This window comes from Phaenicophaeus curvirostris, chromosome 7, assembly GCF_032191515.1.
Source record: "Phaenicophaeus curvirostris isolate KB17595 chromosome 7, BPBGC_Pcur_1.0, whole genome shotgun sequence".
In the NCBI taxonomy this organism is placed as follows: domain Eukaryota; kingdom Metazoa; phylum Chordata; class Aves; order Cuculiformes; family Cuculidae; genus Phaenicophaeus; species Phaenicophaeus curvirostris.
This window is the reverse complement of record NC_091398.1, coordinates 15,249,702-15,273,563: the sequence shown is the minus strand read 5'-3', so window position 1 is coordinate 15,273,563 and position 23,862 is coordinate 15,249,702. Positions and strand designations below refer to the sequence as shown.

Here is a 23,862-nt window from a genome sequence, read left to right as displayed (position 1 = left end):
TCATATCATAGAATCATATCATAGAATAACAAGGTTGGAAGAGACGCACCAGATCATCGAGTCCAACCATTCCTATCAAACACTAAACCATGCCCCTTAGCACCTTGTCCACCCATGCCTTAAACACCTCCAGGGAAGGTGAATCAACCACCTCCCTGGGCAGCCTGTTCCAGTGCCCAATGACCCTTTCTGTGAAAAATTTTTTCCTAATGTCCAGCCTAAATCTCCCCTGGCGGAGCTTGAGGCCATTCCCTCTTGTCCTGTCCCCTGTCACTTGGGAGAAGAGGCCAGCACCCTCCTCTCTACAACCTCCTTTCAGGTAGTTATAGAGAGCAATGAGGTCTCCCTTCAGCCTCCTCTTCTCAAGGCTAAACAACCCCAGCTTGTTTTCACAAAAAATAACTAAAACTTTGCTCAAAGAGTACATTCCCCTATAAGTTTATTGCCCTTCCCAGCCAGAAGGGTCTCAGTAGGGCCTTGATCTTTGGTGTGTTGTCAGCACACTCTCCCAGATCTGTGGATGGGTGTACTTTACACAGGTTTCTCTTCCTCCATTAATTCTGTAGCAGCAGCAGCAGCAGCTCTTTTTACTACAAGCCTTTCTGGCTGCTTGTCTTATGCTTCCTTGGAGGGCAATAAAGGTCCTCTCCCAGGGCAGGGCTGTTCTGTTGTCTCAGCACTTCCTGTAAGTTGTTACAGGGGATGGGGAAGATGGTCCTACATGGAACCTCATGGATTCCAACGTGGATCCTAAATTCATAGGCAAACGACAGGAGTCAGATGTATCATTTCCAGCTTTATCATTTCTTAAACCTCCATATAGTACTGTCGAGCTTCAGAACCAAAAATATACTGCAGAAATGTTCTCTGGTTAGAGTTGCTTCAGTTTGGCTCCAGAGACCTGAGCTGAAAATTTAGATGAAACCATAACTTAGCTCTGGTTTTAATTGAACAAAATGCAAAGATTTGCAGGACTTTGCAAAGGTTTGAAGAGAGTTAAACTCTCTGCCAGTGTCCACATGAACAGTTCTTTAGCAGCAGCAGTGAAAGAAATTAAATCACGTTTTGAGGAAGAGTAAACCAATACATGAAGATTTATTCAAAAGGCACAAAGTAGGAGTGAATCTGTAACCCAGCCCTGTTATTCAGAAATTATTTGGTATGACTGCATGACCATTACAAGGACTCAGTCCCAGGAGGGTCTGTCAGGCACCACTATTTGTCCTTTGTGTTTTCCTTTTGCGCAATCAGGAATGCTAACTGCAGCTGATATATTCACACATAGAATCACAGAATCACAGAATAACCAGGTTGGAAGAGACCCACCGGATCATCGAGTCCAACCGTTCCCATCAAACACTAAACCATATCCCTCAGCACCTCATCCACCCGTGCCTTAAACACCGCCAGGGAAGGTGACTCAACCACCTCCCTGGGCAGCCTGTTCCAGTGCCCAATGACCCTTTCTGTAAAGAATTTTTTCCTAACGTCTAGCCTAAACCTCCCCTGGCACAGCTTGAGGCCATTCCCTCTTGTCCTGTCCCCTGTCACTTGGAAGCAGAGGCCAGCACCCTCCTCTCCACAACCTCCTTTCAGGTAGTTGTAGAGAGCAATGAGGTCACCCCTCAGCCTCCTCTTCTCCAGGCTAAACAACCCCAGCTCTCTCAGCCGCTCCTCATAAGGCCTGTTCTCCAGCCCCTTCACCAGCTTTGTTGCTCTTCCCTGGACTCGCTCCAGAGCCTCAACATCCTTCTTATGGTGAGGGGCCCAGAAATGAACACAGGATTCAAGGAGCGGTCTCACCAGTGCCGAGTACAGAGGGAGGATAACCTCCCTGGACCTGCTGGTCACGCCGTTTCTGATCCAAGCCAAGATGCCATTGGCCTTCTTGGCCACCTGGGCACACTGCTGGCTCATATTCAGTCGGCTGTCAACCAACACGCCCAGGTCCCTCTCCTCCAGGCAGCTTTCCAGCCAGACTTCTCCTAGTCTGTAGCACTGCACAGGGTTGTTGTGCCCCAAGTGCAGGACCCGGCATTTGGCCTTGTTAAACCTCATGCCATTGGACTCTGCCCAGCAGTCCAGCCTGTTCAGATCCCTTTGCAGAGCCTCCCTACCCTCCAGCAGATCCACACTTCCTCCCAGCTTAGTGTCGTCTGCAAACTTGCTAAGGGTGCACTCGATGCCTTCATCCAGATCATTGATGAAGACATTGAACAGGGCTGGACCCAGCACCGAGCCCTGGGGAACCCCACTTGTCACTGGCCTCCAGCTGGATTTCACACCATTTCCCACCACTCTCTGGGCCCGGCCATCCAACCAGTTTTCCACCCAGGAGAGTGTACGCCTGTCCAGGCCAGAGGCTGACAGTTTCTCAAGCAGAATGCTGTGAGAAACTGTGTCAAAGGCTTTACTGAAGTCCAGGAAGACCACATCCACAGCCTTTCCCTCATCCAGCAGCCGAGTCACTTTGTCATAGAAGGCGATCAGGTTAGTTAAATATGATTTAGAAGCTGCTTTTCCAGCATGTTACCCACACTAAGATCAGCATTATAGGCATAAGTAAATAGCCAGTTCTAAATTATTTTAGAACATGTTATCCCAAAGGGTCCTAAAACATTCCCAGAATACAGATGGAAAGCAAGCCAGAAGAGAGTGTACTGCACAAAAACAGGGAGAGGAAAGGAGAGAAACTTTTGACCAACGGCCCAGGCTGCTGGGTCAGATTTACTTCTCTCATAGAGTTGCGTGAAGTTTCTTATGTCCACACAGAGCAACCTTCTAGGGTTGGAAGTCTTAGGCTGGAGTGAGCTTCCAAGAATTCACAGGGCTGAGGAGATCCTTCTACAATTTGGACATGTTCTTCCAATGCATCCCAGGACAGGGACAGAGAAGACACTCCTAGCCTACTCAGGAATGGTTTCCACACAGAGTAAGATGATCAGTTACCTAAGATCAGCTGAAACTGGGGAGAAACCAGGCTGCCAGCTCTAAATGTGCACGCACTGTAAGTTAATTCAAGGAAGAAGAGGACCATGGGTCATCTGCAGGAAGCGTGCAGTAGCCTCTACCATGATGGATGTAGCCAGAAAGAGTCCTTGCACAGGCGAACATAAAATGTAATGTCAGAAAACCTTTTGTCTTCCTGTCTGTAATAGCTGCAGTGAAATACAAAAAAAAAATGCAGCAAACACCACAGGTGTGGGCGACAGCTAATGCTGACAAAGCTATAACGTAGTCAGGGGTTAAAGTCCTTCTGATTGTCATATAATTTCCCCCATTGCCCACAAACCACTTCCTTTTCTACCCATGAATTCTTCCTCATCTTCACAGTAGACAGAAGTCTAGTGTGTCAGTGTCAGGCAAGCATGAAGTTGGTTGCCGTAACTTTCTGTGCCCTCTGCTTTCTGTTTGAAGCCCTGTATGGTGAGTAGCATTTTGGATTATTCTCCTTGCAGTAGGTGTCTGTACGGAATTTAGCCCACCCAATGGTGGGAGACTGTAAATGAGGCATGATAGCAAGGGGTTGGAGGAACAGAGGTGATTCAGGTAGTTAAGGATAACAGCTGCAGAAAGACCGCTCTCAAATTTAATATCACTAGAGTTGCTGGGAAGAGAATTCCTGCTGGCACAGGACATTTGCTTTCAAAGTAAAAGGTTTCATTGTTTATATTCTTTAGCTCATCTGCTCAGTGTTACCCTCTAGCTGTTTAGACTGTAGTGCCTCAGCCAGCTTCCCTTGCGGGACATAAGGTCTTGCAGCAATATGATGGTAAGTGGCTTAATAAAGAGAAGCCAAATTACTGAGATTAAACCTGCTCTTTTTTGGGCAGGGAATTTTTACACCGTGCAAGCTGCGTGTGGTATGGAAGAGTGGATAAGATCATTTTGGTGCAGCCTTGAAACACAGATGAACTTAAAAGGAAGCATAGCATTCTTAATGCTGGGTTTGAATAGCACATGGTGACAGCACTGATCTCATTCAAGCCATAAACATGGATGTCGTGTTTTACAAGGTTTAGCATTTTAATGCAGCTATGCAAAGTAAAATACCAGATCTCACATTTATTTGTAGCCTCTCTGAAACCCACAAATTACCAAGCCAGGATGGAAATATAAATGATATCGGATTAAGAAGAGTAATTTTTTTCATACATATACTATCCAAGGATTTCGTATGATGCATCATATAAGCAAGACCTGAGATTTAGTGTGTGCAGTTACTAAGCACCATCTAAACATGATTTGAAGGTCATGCCAAGGGCTATTTAATATGTTTGCTTCTGAAATTCTAGTGATAAAGGATAGATTTCAAGTCTCCTGAGGTTTCATACAGAATTTAAGCTTTCATTTAAACAAAATATACTTTCCAACTCTTTAGGTAATGGAGATAGCCTTCTGAAAGTAAAGCAATAGTATCCTGAGTTTTTAGACAGATGGGTGAAATCACAGCAAATGAGGATTGTGATCAGTATCTTTAAGGGGACATGAGATGCTCTTTTACACCTTGAAAAGTTATTTTAAAATCTACTAATAAAAAATCCTATAAATTTTGTTAAGTATTTCTCATGGTCATTTTAGCAAGTATACTTGACCAGCATGCTTTTGCATATGGCTAGAGCTATCTAAAAAGTCATTCTACAAGCGAAGAAATAGGTTGCTTTTTTTTTTTGGTTTAGTGATTAGCAAGCCCTGCTTGTGATCTATGGATGGGTTTTTTTCAATGTAAATAGGTCACAGAAAGTGATATATGTGTGTGTATGTATTTTATGATCTGATAACCTAATTGTGATAAAGAAATTGTTTTTAATAGCATCTATATATGCTCTCTATAACTACCTTAAAGGAGGTTGTGGAGAGGAGGGTGCTGGCCTCTGCTTCCAAGTGACAGGGGACAGGACAAGAGGGAATGGCCTCAAGCTCCGCCAGGGGAGGTTTAGGCTGGACATGAGGAAAAAATTTTTCACAGAAAGGGTCATTGGGCACTGGAACAGGCTGCCCAGGGATGTGGTTGAGTCACCTTCCCTGGAGGTGTTTAAGGCACGGGTGGACGAGGTGCTAAGGGGCATGGTTTAGTGTTTGATAGGAATGGTTGGACTCAATGATCCGGTGGGTCTCTTCCAGCCTGGTTTTTCTATGATTCTATGATCCTCTCCAGTGCCTGTAGTGGAAAACAGGCAATGGGATTATGGAGTACAGAGCTGTAGGATTCCATAGCATTTGAGGCCCTTGCTATGAAGTGTTGCACATACGCTTTTGCATACCAACATTTGCAAAACACTATCACCATTCACCCACAGATCTCCTGTTGTCAATCCAGGAGGAAGTCCTGGTAATTTCTTAGTAGTGTCTGAAATCCTATCAACGATGGCTGCTGTGTTACTGGTATATTTTATAAGAGTTTCTGTATTCCGTAACATATGTTGTACCAGAAAAATAATTCTGATTCTAGACGGCTTCATAGAGTAATTCTGGCCCTTACCTACTTTGCCCAGAAGCACTGATTTCCTCCCTTAATCCTGATTCTTGAAAGATAGGGACATGTTAGTTTTAGGCATATGACTAATGACACTGAATTTACAGTGTCATCTTTCATAGTGCCTTGAAACGTCAAAGCTACAGCAACATAAAAATCTCTGGGTTTGTTATGCATTTATTATTAACAAAACAAATGTGTTTGTTTTAAAGGCAGGGTCTGCACTCTCCTTGCTTATCTTCAGAGGCAAACACATCTGAGTGGAATTATTCCTGTGCTTTTTATCAGCTAATTAGTTTTCTGAGAGCTGGGGCAGACAAACAGCAAGAAAACCAAGCAAGAGTATTCTATCCTCCCACTCTAAACCCCAAGTTTTAAAACTAATCAAAAGAGGGGTTTAAACTTCTGCTAGGACCAAAATGTGTAATGGATTGGTGATATTTGTGAATAGCCAAATATATAACCAAATAACCAAAGAGATAACCAAATAACCAAAGAGCAACCAGAAAGCTCAGAATTGCAGTCCCATAGAAATAAAAATAACCTGCCTTTCATTGGCCTCAGAGTCTAAGCTCACTGCCATGGAAATCACCAAACTTCTGCCAAAGTGCTTTCCCACGTCAGTAAAGAGGCGATGGAGGCAGAAATGTCCATGACTGTAAAAACACATTTACATGGAACTTACACACACACTTTCATAGGTTAAGATGGCAAGATGTTACTTTCATATACATGTTCATCTCTTGGATTCACATCTGAACTACAATATTTGTCTTGACATCCTTCTTCACATGAAGTGAGCCAGGAACAACTCTACACAACTCCACAGCATGACACTGCTATGAAACAAATGAAAGATTTGATTCCTCTTGTCTCAAACCCCTCATATTCAACTGAATTACCATTTTTAATGAAAAATACCAAAAAGAAACATGAAGGCCAAGTCAAAGCATTTTTACTACTGAACCAGTGAGATTCAATTCCAACAATACTATGATATTATCTTTTAGTCGCATATTTTTAAAGTATTATCAGGGAGTAGTGAGTAGACATTTAAACCCCAGTTTTCTACTTCCCATCTCACTAAACGTACATTTATTCTGACTGTAGCTTGGCAAAAAAACATTCTAAATGTGTCTGGCCATTAACCAGACAGGTTCATAGGATTACCTTAGGAATGAACTGGTATAAACGGGCACAGGAGAACAGCAATCAGGCACAGGGAGAGGGGAATAAGCCACCTTTTAGTGTGCAGTGAGAGCACTCACATTAAGAGGTGATGCAGGATAGCTAGTGAGTTGGAAATCCAATCAGCTCTCACCCATTGTTGTCATCCACGTAGTCAATTTTGTATTTTAATCCCAGGCACTGTTAATCTCATTTTGAAATGTGCTCCCCTTATACGGTGCTAAGCACACTACTCTGCGTGGTCACTTGTCTCAGAGGAACACTAAATGCATCACATTTACCAAAATGCTCATTCGGAGAAATACATTACTGAGTCTTTCTTGAGAACAGGCAGTTGAGGCTTCTGGGCCTGAGAGAGTACAAACCAACCTTTCAGCTTGCCACAGGGTCACATGAACCACATGCTCTGCAAATGACCTCTCTCAGCCCTTTTCCATTATAAACAAGGATTAAAACCATGATCTCTGATGAACATTTTAAACTACTTACTATGAAAGGGCGATTTCATCAGCTTACAGCAAAAGTGAACTATTCTCAGAGGAAAACAGAGAAATTAAATACAGCGATGTTGCCTCAGCACTCAGAGTAGGGTGGCCCCACGCTCCTCCGGGCCACTGGGGGAATGAGGCACTGCTTAGTCCTGCAATTGTCCAACAGTCAGCATCTGCCTGTCCTCTCAGATGGCCAGTGACAAATGTAGAAGTCTCAGCTACAGGTGGATGCTTTTCAAAAGTATCAGGCCAGTTTACATATTCGCCATTCTCTGTAGCTGCTGCTGTATCAGTACACTTGGGCTGTTAATTCCCTTCCCCAAATAACGTGACTGCTGCTGGGCCTAATTTTGAAAGGTATGGTACCAAACTAAAGGCCATCAAACTACAGAGTATTTTCAAAGGCTCAAGGGCTGTTGTCCTAGCTGCTGTTTTCTTTCACTGTGCAACATCTGAGTCATCAAGAACTAGTTATTCGTTCGACCTCTGCTTTCAGCTTGTCAGAGTATGTGCCATTATGAGGGCTTGAACTTTCTGTATCTGTGCCTTTGGTGTATGTAGAGCTCTATTTTGCTGTGGATTGGTGAGCTGTGTGTTTTTTCTCTCTTGTATTGATGCTGCTGGTACAAGATGCCAAATACCTTTTCTGTTATCAGAAACTTAAGCAACAGTCCTGAGAGAAGTACAGATACTAGAACCATGGCTGAATTAGATACAGGTGCTGATTGTGCACAGTAAGCCAGGCAGGGTGTAATCATAGAATCACCAGGTGGGAAAAGACCCACCATTCAAGTCCAACCATTCCTATCAAACACTAAACCATGCCCCTTAGCACCTTGTCCACCCGTGCCTTAAACACCTCCAGGGAAGGTGACTCCACCACCTCCCTGGGCAGCCTGTTCCAGTACCTAATGACCCTTTCTGTTAAAAATTTTTTCCTTATGTCCAGCCTAAACCTCCCCTGGCAGAGCTTGAGGCCATTCCCTCTCGTCCTGTCCCCTGTCACTTGGGAGAAGAGGCCAGCACCCTCGTCTCCACAACTGCAGAGCCTCCTGACCCCCCAGCAGATCCACACTTCCACCCAGCTTAGTGTCATCTGCAAACTTGCTAAGGGTGCACTCAATACAGTAATAACTAGGAAGAGGGTAAATCAGTCAAAAAGGGATAACGGTTTCTGTTGCTTTTCAATAAGTCTCTTTCAAAAGTCCATTAGCTTATATTGCACACTAAAAATATGTTAAATGTGTATAAGTCACTGCAATGGCCTCGACAATGGTGGTGATTGGCGAGCACAAATTCAAAGAAGGGAAAAGTATGGATGCTGAAAGGCTGCCACCATCCAGAAGAGCTGAGAGCTACGAAGGTACCTAGAGGAGAGTAATCTGTTCCTGTGCATATGCAGGTTGGATGTCAAACATAACAGGAGCCTGGGAAAAAAGATTATTTATGCTGTGTAATCAGTGCAAAATCTAGCACAGTCGGGGACCTGCTACGTGTAGATGTAGACTGCCATGTAGCAGTAAGAAGAATGGGATGGTGCATCAAATCTTTTGCTCCATATTTCCTTAGCATCATAAAATCCTCATTCATTCTGAGCAGCCTCTGAATAACTTACTCAAGGTACCAGAGAACAGGAAAAGCAGATACAGGCTTTTTTCTTCATGTTTGTGTACCCATTTGTATCCTTAGCTTTAGGGTGCTGCAAAAAGAATTCCAAATGAAGCACTATCAGGCTGTGCTATGCTGCCAGTACTAACGTACAAACCATTTCAATGTGGTACGTGCCACCAACCCAGCCAGGAAATTCCACTCTCAGTATTGCCATAGTGGATGGTGATAGAAGCAGTGGCTTAACAAACAAAGCCAGAACAATTATTAGAAATCTGCCCGTCTCCTTTAACGGAGGCTGCCTGTGCGCAATGGACTGAATGTCGTCTGATAATCACAAAGAGAAAAAGTTGCTGTTGAAAAGGAACAAATCTGTGTGCGTGGCTTGAATGGTTCCTTGCTGTAGGTATCGGAGCTCCTTCCGTATATTCATTCTGGATATGCCATAAGATGTTTTGATGCAGTGGTGAGCAGTGGGGGAAACAGAATGAACATAGACCAAAATGAGCACTTTTGTTGCAAACTCTGGATTCATGAGAAATCAAAACTACGCTCTTTCATTTGAGGGTAGATTTCCTCAGTATTCCGGGGGAAATTTTGCTTTCATATCAACTTCTATTTATGAAGCGCACCTGTTACTTTGCAGAGGTGTTTTAAGAATTTGTAAATGCTATCTGTATGATCAATATTAATTCTTGCTCAAGGAATTTTCCTTCTACTTTGATTTTTATATTTCATACTTTTATCTCATCATATGATTTTTTAGTGTAGCACAAACAGGATCTGGCAGGCTAATGACACAAATTAGAAAATAACTTCAGCATCTTAATGTTGCATGGCTCAGCCCCTGTTCCTGCATTTCTCTTATTGAACTTTAAAGAGGAAACAATTTTGTATTTTTCAGGAGCTGATAGCTGCTCGTCAAGTCCGTGCAAAAATACAGGTAAAGTACATTTGCATAATTTCATTTCTGGTTTTAAATGCCTTTCTAGATCAGAAAATACTTCCCTTGAAGAAAAAAATTGTCCTTTTCCTACAGCACACTAACACATTTTTGGCTGAAGATGTTGCTGACTTTACAAAGTCAAACCGTAAGACAGCAGGAGGTCTTCAATCAGTTTTTCTCTTTTTCTTCTCCAATAACTTTGCAAAATGAGACATTTACAACATCAGAGAGGTTTTTAGACCGTTTTTGGGAAGGTCAAATGTGATTTTTGGATTGCATATGTGTGCACGCACTAAGTGACATTTGTCCTCTACTCCTCACAATATGTCAGTGATAGAGGTGCTGTAGTCATCTAAGTATTATCATTACATTTAAACTTCATGTCAGGTCCCATCCAGTATCTATTCTAGAAAGGAAAGGTAGATATTGTGGTTAAAGCACTTACGTGGGATTTTGGGTTCACATCCCATTTTAAGTTTTCTGCTACATCATTATTAGTATGCAGATTATGGACCATAAACTAGAGATAATTATCATCATCTATGTCCCACATTGATTCTCCTATGCTTAGGAGAATCAGTCTGAGACAGGGATTTTATCTCCGTGTAGTGGGTTAGTCTAAGGATGGCTTTAAACATTACCAGGGAACTTACTGACCCAGTGCTAACAGTGACCTCCTCAGCCTTATAGCAGGTAACAGGCCAGGTCTTATCTCATTTATTTTCTGAGTAATGTCTGACATGACTAGAATGATGCACTGGCATCTCACTCTACAAGCTGCTTTCCACAGAAAAACTATTCCGAGTACCTACATACCTTAGGTTTCAACGCATGGTTCACCTGCTTTGTTTAAATGAGTTTCTTAAGATTTTAGGGATTCTTTTCATTGCTGTGTGAGTGACTGTACTTACTGTTTTCATGTCTTCAGATCAGCCTCATGTCTCTGACCCCCAGGTGATGGTGGAATTTGAAAATGGAAACTTCAGGTTCACATTCCCCAACCCCAAAAATGTAAGTGAATTCAGCATGACCCTCTTCAAAGGGCATGAAAAGAAGGAGATCTGTGCACTCCATTTGAGTGAGGAGAACGATTTCCCGAAGAGTAATGTCACCTACTGTCAGACAGAGCATTCAAATAGCAGCACCACTTTCATTCTTAAAAATCTGGAAAGAAAACATATCGACATTTACACATACTGCTTGGAGATCTTCTTACCCCCTCCATATATAGAATGCCGTCTGAAAGAAACCTATTTGTACATCCAAGGTAAGTGTGTTCTCTTCTCCTCTCACCTCGGGTTAGTGATAAGTAGACATTGAGCAGAGCTATGCAGCAGTGAAAAAATGTGACAAAAATTTGTACATGTGTTTCCAAGGCAGCTTAACATTACTTAGCAAGGGCCTGGTAACAGAAGAGCTGTGTTAGCAGAGTGCTCAGCATGGCTTCTTGGTGTTTATTCATCTTCTTGGGCAGGTTTTGCACACCTTGCTGAGCTCTGCATATTGTTGGGGGAACCCAAGCTAGCTAGACTGCATATTCTGGAGGACTGTAGTTCCACCTTTGCCTATGGTAGAAATTTCCCATTGTCCATTTTCCAAGTTGCTGGGTGAAATTGTTAGATTATTTCCAGCTAGGGTGAAATAAAAAAAATCCATTCTGTGAGCCACCTGCATGTGCATAGGATAAAAAAAAAAATAAAAAATCAGCTGTCAGATACCTGTGCTAGTAGTGGTCTATGGAACTACAATGCCACACTGATGTGAAGAATATGGTGCTCACCACTCTGAAGCAGACCTTCAGCTTTAGAGTCTTCTTAGGGCAGAAGAGTCCCACAGCTGCCTTTTACTGAGAAAGGCTTGGACTAACTTTAGAAGAATTACTGCACAGGCTTTAACTTTTGAACTGCTTTTCACTCGGTAGCAATTTGGTATATTACTCAGTGTATTTCATAGAATCCTAGAATTACCAGGTTGGAAAAGACATCTTGGATCATCAAGGCCATTCCTATCTGGCACTAAACCCTGTCCCTGAGCATCTCATCTACTGGTCTTTTAAATACCTCCAGGGAAGGTGACTCAACCACCTCCCTGGGCAGCCTCTGTCAGTGCCTAATGACCATTTCCATGAAATATTTTTTCCTGATATCCAGTCTGAACCTCCCCTGGCACAGCTTGAGGCCATTGCCCCTTGTCCTGTCCCCTGTCACTTGGGAGAAGAGGCCAGCACCCTCCTCTCCACAACTTCCTTCCATGTAGTTGTAGAGAGCAATGAGGTCTCCCCTCAGCCTCCTCTTCTCCAGGCTAAACAACCCCAGCTCTCTCAGCCCCTCCTCATAAGGCCTGTTCTCCAGCCCCTTCACCAGCTTTATTGCTCTTCTCTAGACTCGCTCCAGAGCCTCAACACCCTTCTTGTGGTGAGGGGCCCAGAAATGAACACAGGATTCAAGGAGCGGTCTCACCAGTGCCGAGTACAGAGGGAGAATAACCTCCCTGGACCTGCTGGTCACGCCGTTTCTGATCCAAGCCAAGATGCCATTGGCCTTCTTGGCCACCTGGACACACTGCTGGCTCATGTTCAGTCAGATGTCAATCAACACCCCCAGGTCCCTCTCCTCCAGGCAGCTTTCCAGCCAGACTTCTCCTAGTCTGTAGCACTGCATAGGGTTGTTGTGCCCCAAGTGCAGGACCCGGCATTTGGCCTCATTGAACCTCATGCCATTGGTCTCAGCCCAGTGCTCCAGCCTGTTCAGATCCCTTTGCAGAGCCTCCCTACCCTCCAGCAGATCAACACTTCCTCCCAGCTTAGTGTCGTCTGCAAACTTGCTAAGGGTGCACTCGATGCCTTCATCCAGGTCATTGATAAAGACATTGAACAGGGCTGGACCCAGCACCAAGGCCTGGGGGACATTACTTGTGACCAGCCTCCACCTGAAGTTAACTCCATTTACCACAACTCTTTGGGTATTAATATGGTATGTTACACCGAGAGAGTTAGCAGTGGTTTGCTCACACCCCTTCTTGATTCTCCAGTTGCAACATGGTATGGCAATGACAAAAAGTATGACATCTTTTTTGTCTGCAGTATTTCCTAAAGCTCTCCGTTTCATTTTGTATGGCTAGCCAGACACTCACAGGTATTGCCAGATGTTTTGTGCCCTATCATATTTACTCCCAGATCTGGGTAAGGGTAATCTCATGTCCCTCAGCTTGCCTTCCTTCCCAAACACGACTGCCACACTCTGCCCTTCTTTTGACCTGGCTGTCCTTTAAATCATCTGTGGCACTCTCAGATCTGAAATACCATCATGCTGTCAAGCCTGGCTTTGTTTCTTTTCAGTCTACACTTTTAGCCCTGTGTACCAACAGTTTCACCTCTCCTTCTGGAAAACTACAATGTTCTGCTTCCTGCTGAATACACTTTTCCAAGGTGGCTTTTCACCTCAGGAAAATTCTTCTCCAAAGCTCGCTTTCACTATATTATTAATATGAAGGGAGGAGGGGAAAGAACTTGAAAAGTTATCTCTAGGGGGGAAGTGCAAACTATCAGTAGTGACATTTTTTGTCTCCCCATCTCAGATAAGGAAGACTGTTTTTCACTAGGACTCATGTCATGGATTATTATTGGCCTGATTACGTTTGCCATGATTTCCTGTATCTGCTATGTCGTAGCCTATTGCTTAAGGAACAAGGTAAGCAAGTCGATGGATTCAGTACCACCTTCTGTCCAAGGGTCATGGATGGGGAACTTGATTTAATGAGATTTAGAGGGTGGTACAAGGCACATACTCACTCAGTATGTGATGTGCTTTTTGACAAAGAAAAAGAGTTGTTAATTTACCACTGGAATTCAGTCATTGATGACAGCACCTCAGATTTAATTTTTTTAAGACAGAATTGTCTATTGATTTAAAGGCCAGGAATCAAAGGAGAGGAGAAATGCTGCACAGGTCAGCAAAATTACTTTGGTAAGCAATTCACCTGATTGTTTTCTTCAAGAAGGGGAAACAAATCATCAGTGGAGCAATTCCAGCTCTGTTCTGGAGCAAAACCATTTAAACAAAGAACCAGCTGGCTCAGGAAAGAAAGGAGACCATGGTTATTCTTTTGGACAATGTGTGTTTTCATTTTCAGTTTGTTTTATTCCAAGTTTTGCACACGAGGGCCTGTCTATTCTGACTATAATATTCCCATTGAAAACAGTCAGAGTTACTGCCCTACTTAAAGAACAGAGGCAGGAGTGGCAGAGGTTAGTAACCACAAATTAAATTTTTGGCATTTTTTCTCTGTTCACAGAATCGGCAGTGTGAATCCAACTCCCATGAGTACAACAGTGAATATATGCCCATGGCAGCAGTGAATGCAGCTAAAAAACCAAGAATCTGAGGTTGTATTAAGCCTAGTTGGACTCGTACCTCTGCTTGTATCTGTTGCAAGGATTTCTGTGGGAGGGAAAGGGCTGCTTACTGTGTCTCCCATTGATTCTAGGTGGATGGGTGGGTGGGTGGGTGAGATTGTTGCAAGAGCTCGTCATGGGGTTCATGTTGCCATGTAAAAGGAAGAAGAAATGAAAAGCAAAATGTCTGGAAACCTTTTTAATCAGAATTGCGGGCTGGTTCCTAGAAATGCAACTGCTTCATGTCAGTGCAAATTAATGACCTTACGCTTGAGGAAGAGACGTGAAACTATTCCATCCAGACACTTCAGATGATGCGCAGTATCCAAAATGTCTCTGGGGAAGTGATTTATTAGATATACTGAATATTACTAGCTAAGGGCAAATAATCTGTAGAGAATGAGGAACTCATAAGTACTTAAGCCCTTGCATGGTAGACAGAAGCAGTTTGGCATACAGAATAGAAGCAGAATTTAGACTGATTCAGATGTATGGGAGTTGCATGTAACTAATTTTCCATTCCTATTCTAGGTACAAGTTGCTTGTTTCATGGAAATTCAAGGCAGGAGAAGTTTCCAGCTACTCGAACATGGACAATGGGAAATCAGCATTTCCTCACCTTTCTCATCTTCCCTGAACTCTCATGATGGTCCTGTGCTCAGTCATGACACACCCACTTTAGTACTGCTCTGAGCCCTGTTTTGCTCTAGTCTTGTGTGTTAAGCGGCACACAGCCCGATACACTGATTTATACATGAAGTGCTAAAACAGAGTTAAAGATGTCAGCTTTTAGATGAAGAAAATGTAGTGAGTTTGCTTGAGAGCAGATTCCTGTAGTGCTACTACAGAGGGAACTTGGATTTTCTACAGTCTCCTTTATGATTAACTTTCCACTGGAGACAAAATAAAAGACTACCTCCAATGCCAATGCTTGTGGCACAGCCATGAAGCACTGTCAATGTATTGCACATGACCTTTGTTAGTGCTAGTTTAGTCTAATGCTATCAATTCATCCTCAGATTCACTGTCAAACTTCTTAGCCCCATGCTAGGAGAGTGCAGAGTGCTCTCCTGCACCAAGCTGTGGGACAGCAGGGGAACAAAACCTGTGAAAGCATAGCAGAGACTTCACCGTGACACTGTACCTCAAGTATGTGCATCTGTATTTTTTGTAAGTTTGTTATCAATAGATCTTTGCTATTGACACCTTCAGGCTCCTCTTCTTTAATTAAATAAGAATTCTTTTACTGTCAGAGGAATATATTACTTCCAAGACTGCAATTGTTCTTTAATTCAGGTCAAACATGCAGTATCGGTCCCTATACCAGGAGACGCAATCTCTCCTGTTCACATATCTTGCAGCACAACTACAACACGGTCCATAAGGCCAGTGCATTCATGGACTCTGCATAGTAATTATGTTCCTCTTGTGGTTTGACAAAAAACCTTTACCACTTCCCCGGTGGGTTCAGGGGTTACTTGACCTGCCTCAGATTGCTCAGAGCCTTCAATATGAACAAAACTATCAATCCGTCATTCTCTTTGTGAAATCCCTCAAAACTGACCACAAATGACCAACTAGGAACCCAGCCTGGATATGTTTTCAGACACCATTTGGCTGCTGGAAGCAGAGCAGTGCATTGATTCTAAGGCTCTCAGTAACTGATTAATTGAAAAATGTAATACCAGTCAGAGGACACTATTGTGAGAAATACACAGCCTACTTTTCTGGCAAACAGAAGGCTAGTTTCAAATTTGACAGGGTGAACAGGGATTGTCAGGCACGAAGAGGACATAAGCTGGTATGTCAAGAACAGGGGTTTCCTCATTAAACACCTCAATATCGAGGATTATTGCAAAGACAAGGTGCAAACTGTTCACTGTGACATTATGCAATGGGGAAGTGGCTAAAGCATCAAATGAAGTGGGGACTGCCAGTTTTACACCCAGTGCCGTGCTTAGATAACCAGCTCCTAGGCAGGAGTGTAGAGGGGCACAGTGGTGTGCTGGGTAACATTACGTTCTCGCCTCCCACACAGCCTTTGCTGAATTATTTGACCTCCCCAGCAAACAAAACTCTCCATAGTACATCCATAAATACACTGATTTCACCATTTTCAAAAGTATTGATTAAATTATTGCCTTTGAAAATAATTACCTTTGAAAATTATTGGCGAAAACGGTGAACCTCTCATGCCTCTGAGAATGGTGGATGCATAATCCTGTGTAACAGTGAAGAGTCCTATGCCTCAGAATCTTTCACCAGACTGAGAAGGAAATTCAAGGAATTGAGAGTTTCTGAAGAAACAAGAAACTTGATGTTTGCCTTGAGATGCTGCTGGATGGAGGAAAAATGAGGGAAGTCTGAACAAGGTAGTACAAAATGCATAGATTCTACTCCAGAGAGAGAAATGATTTGCAATCATTATAATAAAGCTTTTGAAAGGCTCAGGTTCCATCACTGCCTGCATCACAGGCAAAGAAATACAATCTCCTTGAAGGTTGAGACCTGAAATAAAAATCTACAACTTGAGCAAACCGAACCTTGCTAAAAAGGTAGCATGATCTAACGTGAACAGGTGGAAGATGTTAAGGATGACAACCACGGCTACTCTGAAATATAAGGAAGGATGAATGAGAAGAATATCATAACTTGAACACCTGCATATCTGGAGATGGTTTGAAATCCAAACCTCAATATCTATTTTGCAAGCTTATTTTCCCAGCCAGAATTATGAACCCAAATGTGAATGCTCTTGGAGTTTAATGAATACCTTCAAGATTGCAATTTTGTACCTAATATATAACACTGGGAATGAAATGACACTAAGAAATGTTGTAGGACATTTTCCCTTAGTACAAGTAATTTGTTAACTTCAAAGTTCTAGTTTTTAACTCTATCATACCTCTTACAGACTTCTACAAAGCTTATTTAAGTCTGTGGAAAAGAGGTTCTCAAACTAGAGCAAACCAAAAAACTGAAGCAAGATGAGGATCTGCACTGAAACTATTGTACACCATTATTCATAAGGTGTTTTACAATTTGGAGAGTCCCTTATGCATGCAAATCTACAAGCTGCCATGCAGAAGAACACAGCAAATAGAAAAAAAAACCCCAGGTAATCGAAATTATTTAGTTAAAAATAAATCCCAATGTATAGTGAGTACTACTGCCCATGCAATATTTATTAAGGATCTGGATCTAAGTCTGTGTCTTTAGTTTGACTTTAACTGCACTGAGACACTCCATATACCCAGGTCCCTTGAGTTGTCCAGTCTACCATCGCCATAGCAGTCTGCCCACTGAGGTGATATTTTGGGATTTGTATTTATGTTCTATGATTATGAGTTCAATTCAGTGTAGGGTATAGTTGGAGAAGAGGGAGTAATAGGAAGGATTAAACAGCTTTTCTGACAAAATGGATGGGATAGGTATGAACTGAAGATATGAAGAAGAGGTCAGGGGGTGAACTTCATCTAAATAAGTAAGCCTAGGCTATTTAATTCCTCTTGTGAGTTGTAAGATCTTGTATGCCTTGAGATCAATTTTCAAAAGGAGAAAAATAAGCTCTGATTATCAACAAGAAAGATTTAGCTGCTGCACACATCAAGTGTAATCATTTTTTTAAAACGGCAAACATTAACCACTTTGGAATACTGCACATCTTCCACTTACTAAATTCTGCATCAGCCCTCCCAGTTTTCAATACACTCTTGGCAAATCCATCACCAATGATATTTCATCCTCTGTCCCAGTGAATCACAGGACCAAGTTTCACTACTGCGTTTATTTTGTTGCCATCTCTCAGCACCGTGGCCAGGATTTAGTGTTGGGATTGTGCAAAGACTTACAAGTAGGTATTTGGTCCCCCCTTCCCAAGAAGGCTCCTTTGCTAACCTACGGTTATTCTGAAAAAATGTTTAAACCACTGAGAAAAGTGGCAATGATGCAAGTGTCAGAGCAGGAGGGAGCATATTGCCTTCCAAAGGTGGCAGTTTAACTAAACATAAACTATGCAGCCTGAGAACCCTGAAGGGGCTACCACACAGCCAGCTGGGCTGTAACCATGAGACAAAGGGACAACAGTCTCATGAGGGTCAGAGCAGGAATCAGAGCTTAGCACTGCTGCTCTTGTGCAACTGAGATATATCAATGCTTGTATTTCCATCCCTTTTCCTCATCCCTGCTGTTCAGACACAACTACAGCTCCATGGAAATCTACCCAAAATCATCCCCAGCCTCCTGCACCATGGGAAGTGCTCTGGGGCATTAAACTGCTGGTAGCAGGACTAGACATTATCTCACTTGTGTAGAAAGGAGAAGTTCCCAGGAAATGCAAAGCAGAAGCACTCGCATGGTTATACTGTGGTTATGAGACAGAAATTATAGAGATTGCCATGCTCATGTTAGAGGGATGTGGGGGTTCCAGGAGTGTAGGGGAGCTTAACTAACTTAAAGGATTTAGGATCTGGGGAGCTGCAATACCTCACAACCATGATGCAATCTCATTTGCAGTAAAAGTAAAAGATTGCAAACATCACCTGTGAGGACAGGTAACTTCCAGAAAAATACCTGGTATCTACAAAGTTGTGTGACAAAACCTTAGTCGGACAGTAACTTCCATGGAATACGGTAGACTAAAATAAACAACTCCTAAAGCATACTGCCTGAGCAATAAATATCTTTGCTTCTAAAAAGTCATATTTTTTACTTAAGGGGCTGATTAAAGCATGCAGTCCTTCCGTAACTACAACTAGCCAAAGCGTCTTTCAGAAACCTGAACTGTGCTCCAGGAATGGTGACCCATTCCCCTTTCCATGAAAAAGCCACATTCAGTTAGTAGACACCATTAAAAACAACAACTGTGGATAAAAATACACAGAGAAACATTGCTACAGCTAAAGTAGTGGAATCAAATGTATGCAGTGGATTTTTTTTAATGTAGACATTCAGTGAGATTGCTTTGATAGCTAAACCAGAGCATCACACCACATGGAATCATTTCTGAGTCATTTTTCAGCTATACTTTCTCTGCTTTCTGTGGTGCTGGCAAATATAGACAAAGAACATGAGTCTAGAACAAGAGCAACAATGATCATTTTTCAGGCATTTAAGTGCCACTGCATGATCCACAAAGGACCCAACTGGATCTAAGGCATCTTGAGGTGTTCAGAGATCTTGCCCTAAGAACCTATTAGCAGAAAAGTGTTATTCCTTTGCCTGAACACAGTAGATTCTGAAACCACACCTCACTGGGGAAATTCAGAAGTGTTGTCCCAGGATGAAAGGATTTAAGATAGGAAAGACAATTTTAAGTAGTTAGGACATGTACCTAGAACACAGTTCATTCTCTGGTAAATTAATAATGTCCTGTGTGATCTGAGACTTACAAAAGAGTGAAGAAACTGAACCACTCAGCCTTCTCCAACCCAACATACAGCTGTCTGGCTTCACAGTGGATGCTACAGCTGACTGAAGTACTGTGTGGTTGTATCCCAAGGACCTGGAGGCAGCACTTTCACCAGGGGATTCACTACAGGAGGTCACTGAATTGCAGAAGGGATGAAACATGTCCCTGCAGCCAGATGGTTGCACCCTCACAGCACCATCCCAAAGGCTGCTCATGAACTTCATGTGAAAAATTCAGGGATCAAGTACCACAACAGATTGTGAATCAGAACTATGACTTGTCCCTCCTCAGGTGACTGCAGTGACTAGTGGACTACAAAGGTTTCTCTCTCCTGTGCTCTTCCTCGGTGAATTAAATGTCAGCCTCTTACAAAATGTTTAGACCATCCTTCCTGGAAGTGACTGTCTGACAGGCAGGAGGATGCTCAGTAAAATACTCTGCATTGGATAAGCCACACGCTACTGATACAATTACAAATCACCTTAATGAGGCATTTAGCAGCTGGATGCTGGCTACTTTCTCTGCCTACAGGCAAATGGTGATCCACGGGCAAGGAAACAGCAATAAGAGTTTAGAATTTTGGGAGATTTTTTTGCAACCATTTTACACACCACTGTCTAGTATCTCACATACTACCAGTGTCTCCTGTGTCACAGACTGATACTACTATTAGGAAACTATCAAGCATGTTTAGAGCTACTCCTAGGTACTGCCTCTCGAACATACAGCACAAATTCAAGCTAGCAGTGAGGTTTTAGTGCAATGAGGGAAAGAGACACTGGATTTAGAGGGGTATGGCTAGCAGAAGGAGCTTTGAGGTTTCAGGCATGTACAGGAGGAACAAGACGAGTCTTTCTCCCCCTTCTACCACCCCACTCCTTTGGGTTACAGAATTCCCCCCTGGACTCCTGTGATACAGCTGCCTAATTTCCTCCTCTGCAGAAGCCTCTGCTCGTGGTGTGTCTTCTACAGTTCTGGAGAGGAAGAGGAGAAAGGGCTTTGCATGTAACTCCGCTCCTGCAGGAAGCGGGGCAGAAGAGATGAGACCTACTCTGCAAGCCAGCTGAGGGCTACCCTCTGTCTGCACTTTGGGGAAGATTTGTGCAATGCCTGTCAAACGAACTGGGTCCCTTGGAGGGAGGAAGGGAAAAGAAAATGATAAGAGGTTAAATGGATGAAGAGAGGTCAAACATTCCTTTGTAGAACTTGTATTCAAGGAATGCTTTGTGAAGCCACTTTATTTCACGGTGTAAACTGTATGGACAAACTTTATTGAAACTACAAGCAATGCAAAAGTAAAATGACCTAGACTTCCTTAACCAAGATTGAGATTCAGGTCACATTTGCTTAAGAATACAGTTAATCTGTAAATACTTCTGCCACATTCTGCTACTTTTGATTTGACATCAAAACAATGCAAATTTCACAGTCCTTTCATGATATGCTTCCGCTGTCATCAAAAATTCGATAAAGCTCTGTGGTTTTCATTAAGTTTGCTTAAAGATTTGAGCCAAATTCAATCCCTTTATTTGCACGGCAACTTATGTAAAATGAACTCAAATAAAATGGAGGCTCAAGCTGTTTTTCTCTGGCTCCTAAGTGGTCACCGCTGACAACTCTGCATGCCAGTTCTAGCACTGCTACGATAAAACTCATACTGAAGTCTCTCACCTACTGTTCTTAGAGGTCCTGGGGCCCTTCACTTCACGACAGCTCCCTGGGGTCCTGTGTAAGGGATGAACAATCAGGACTAGCTTTGTTCGCAGACCTTCTCTGGCTCTTCAAGTTTTGTCAGGGCCACAGATTTCTCACACTACTAGCAACAGAATTCAGCACAGTAAATAGTCTGAGACTAAACTGCGTGTTGTGAACTTTGAGGATTTCTCAGAGGCTTGAAAGTGGCAGAAAGCAGTCTCTGGCACCAGCCTCTATCCCAAAACAGACTTCTAAGACGTAGTTTCCTCTGCTACATCAAAAAGGCCTAGAAAACAGTGCAAAGAACATGAAAAGCAGCTGGGCTCTGATTCTGTACACATGGATCTGGGCCTATGGCACAGTTTGCTGACACCTGCATCTGCTGATAACTCTAGGAGAGACCACTGAACACATACAGAGCAATGCTTCGGATCTTTATGCAGCACTGCAATACATAGCACAGATATGCTCGTAAATAGCAGTAAATAAAAATAGCAGCAATATGAGTTTGGAAGTTCAGCTGGTGAGGTCAGCCATAAAAGCATTTTGCAGTGTGCCACTTCTCTGCAGTGAAATGTTCTCATAATGAAACTAAGCAAATACAACCCTAAACGCACAGGGTAGGCAAATCTGCTAGGAGACAGCACTCTGTCCTTGCTTGTATTCAAAGCAAGCACACGCTGGTACTAGCAGTCTGCCTTCTGAACAAACCTAGACAGATTCTCATGACAGCCTGGGATCAAAATCGGCAACTTCAGCAAGACTCATCTTGAGGGAAGCAACAAGGTCAGAATATTTTATCAAGGTTGGCTGTATTTTGAGAATATTAAATTCAATATTGTTAAGATAAAATTAGTAATATTGAAATGAATGATTAGCCACACATCTTCCAGGAGCTGAAACCCTACAAACTAAATCTCTTTTTGAAAGTTGTATTTTCTCTAAGCACATTGAGACTTTGATGATCAAATAACTTTATCAAATATGCAGAAGTGTTTAAGAAGCATAGAATTGAGGCATACTTTCTTATAAGCCTATCACGTTGCCAAATAAATACACATATATAGCCACTTTTTTTCCTAAAGAACAATTGAAGGAGCTAAATGATATTTCTCACAAACAATTTTGATCCATCTGCTGTATGTTTCATTCTTCCCTTCCTGCTCCGTCATATTTGTCTTCTGACTTTAATTTGGAGGTTCCACCGTTGAGTAAGTTTTATGCCATGTGAGTACAGCAAGGCCCTGACACTGCAAAGAGTACACACTGCAAAGAGAATAAAATCATAAAAGCCTTCCCTATCTCTATACATCTTCTGAACTCCATCTGCTCCCAGCCCACCCAGCTGTAAAAGAATGATGCATACTTGGCTGGGAGGCAGAAGCCATGGAGGTGCCCCCTCAGGTGCTGCCTCTGTGTGTGCTGTGAAGCCACAGTGCATGTACCCTCAGTACACGTGAGCAAGCAGGGCAACGACATCCAGATGTGGTCTTGACCTTTTGATTACAAACAACTGTGTGTCAAAACCTGCTTACCACAAAGTACAAACTGTGATGGGTGTATCAAGGGGAACTGGAACCCACTGACTTCAGGCGCAGACAACACAGGTACTCCCGAGAACTAAAGGGTCGCTTCCTCATCACAATCAGCAAAGAGCTTGTGAGCTTCCATTAAGAACTCAGAAGATCCCAAATAGCCCACAGCAAATTCCTCCCTCCAGTTTCACAACTCTGTACTCTCCCCTTGGATACGGAATTCCTTAGCAAGAATTCAGGCTGCATGATGAAGAATTTCAGTGATTCACATGGACATCTAAAACTGAAGCAAACAGGAGGTATAAAGTAGGAATCAAGCTCTTGAATCTGCTAGCAGAGAAGCAAGACCCACCTAGAACTGTTGCACATCATGGGATCACCACTTTTTTCCTTTTCCAGCTCATAGACACCCCTAACCCTAGTGGTAAGCTAAGCTGAAAGCTGAAAAGATAACTTTGTTCCCTGCCTCCTGAGATATGCCTGTTTTTTGTACCAATGGAGGCACAGCTGTCATTGCAAGGTCCCCATCCTAAGAAACAGTATACTAAGACACGCAGCCCTGTGGCACAGGCCCTCCCCTCTGCAATGACAGCTGGGTTCAAAGCACTCCAATATATTCTGGGGCTCAAGATGTATTTGAGTCTCCCATAATTGTATTCAGGCTTGTATGCGATGGGTTACTTCTGCTCTAGCCATTTCCCGGCATCCTGGCATTTTCCACTCGTGGGTCCCTCCATGGATGCAGTCACAAAAAGCAGCAAGTCTTTTGGGGCAAGGGTGCCCTCCTGGAAGAAAGACAGGGCAGGTTCCACCATCATTCAGGATCAGCTAACCCTCCAGAAACAATCTGAGCAGTGGGAAGTGTGAAAGACACATAAGTGTCTCAATGCCCTGTAATATTCTCACACATAAAAACAGAACATGTCTAGTGGACTTAAGATAACAATTGTCTGTGTTTGGCAATCATCTCTGTGTCTGTTATGCTGGTGCACAATTGAATGCATAGGAATGATCAAAAATGAGGAATTAGGATAATCTGGTAAAAAAGTAAACGCACAGTAAAATCAAGTCATTTCAAAAGCCTGTGCAGGTCAATATTGAGTTGGTTTTTCCCAATAAA

General features: G+C 42.8%; 1 protein-coding gene across 1 annotated transcript; it reads left to right on the top strand.

Annotated features, from left to right (window-relative positions):
• Positions 1-3,316: 3,316 nt before the first annotated feature.
• On the top strand, positions 3,317-15,012 carry ICOS (inducible T cell costimulator). Its single transcript, XM_069861778.1, has 5 exons — positions 3,317-3,426; positions 9,668-9,706; positions 10,638-10,976; positions 13,286-13,398; positions 14,003-15,012. The coding sequence occupies exons 1-5, from the start codon at positions 3,369-3,371 to the stop codon at positions 14,090-14,092; spliced, it is 639 nt and encodes a 212-aa protein (XP_069717879.1). The 5' UTR covers positions 3,317-3,368; the 3' UTR covers positions 14,093-15,012.
• Positions 15,013-23,862: the final 8,850 nt, after the last annotated feature.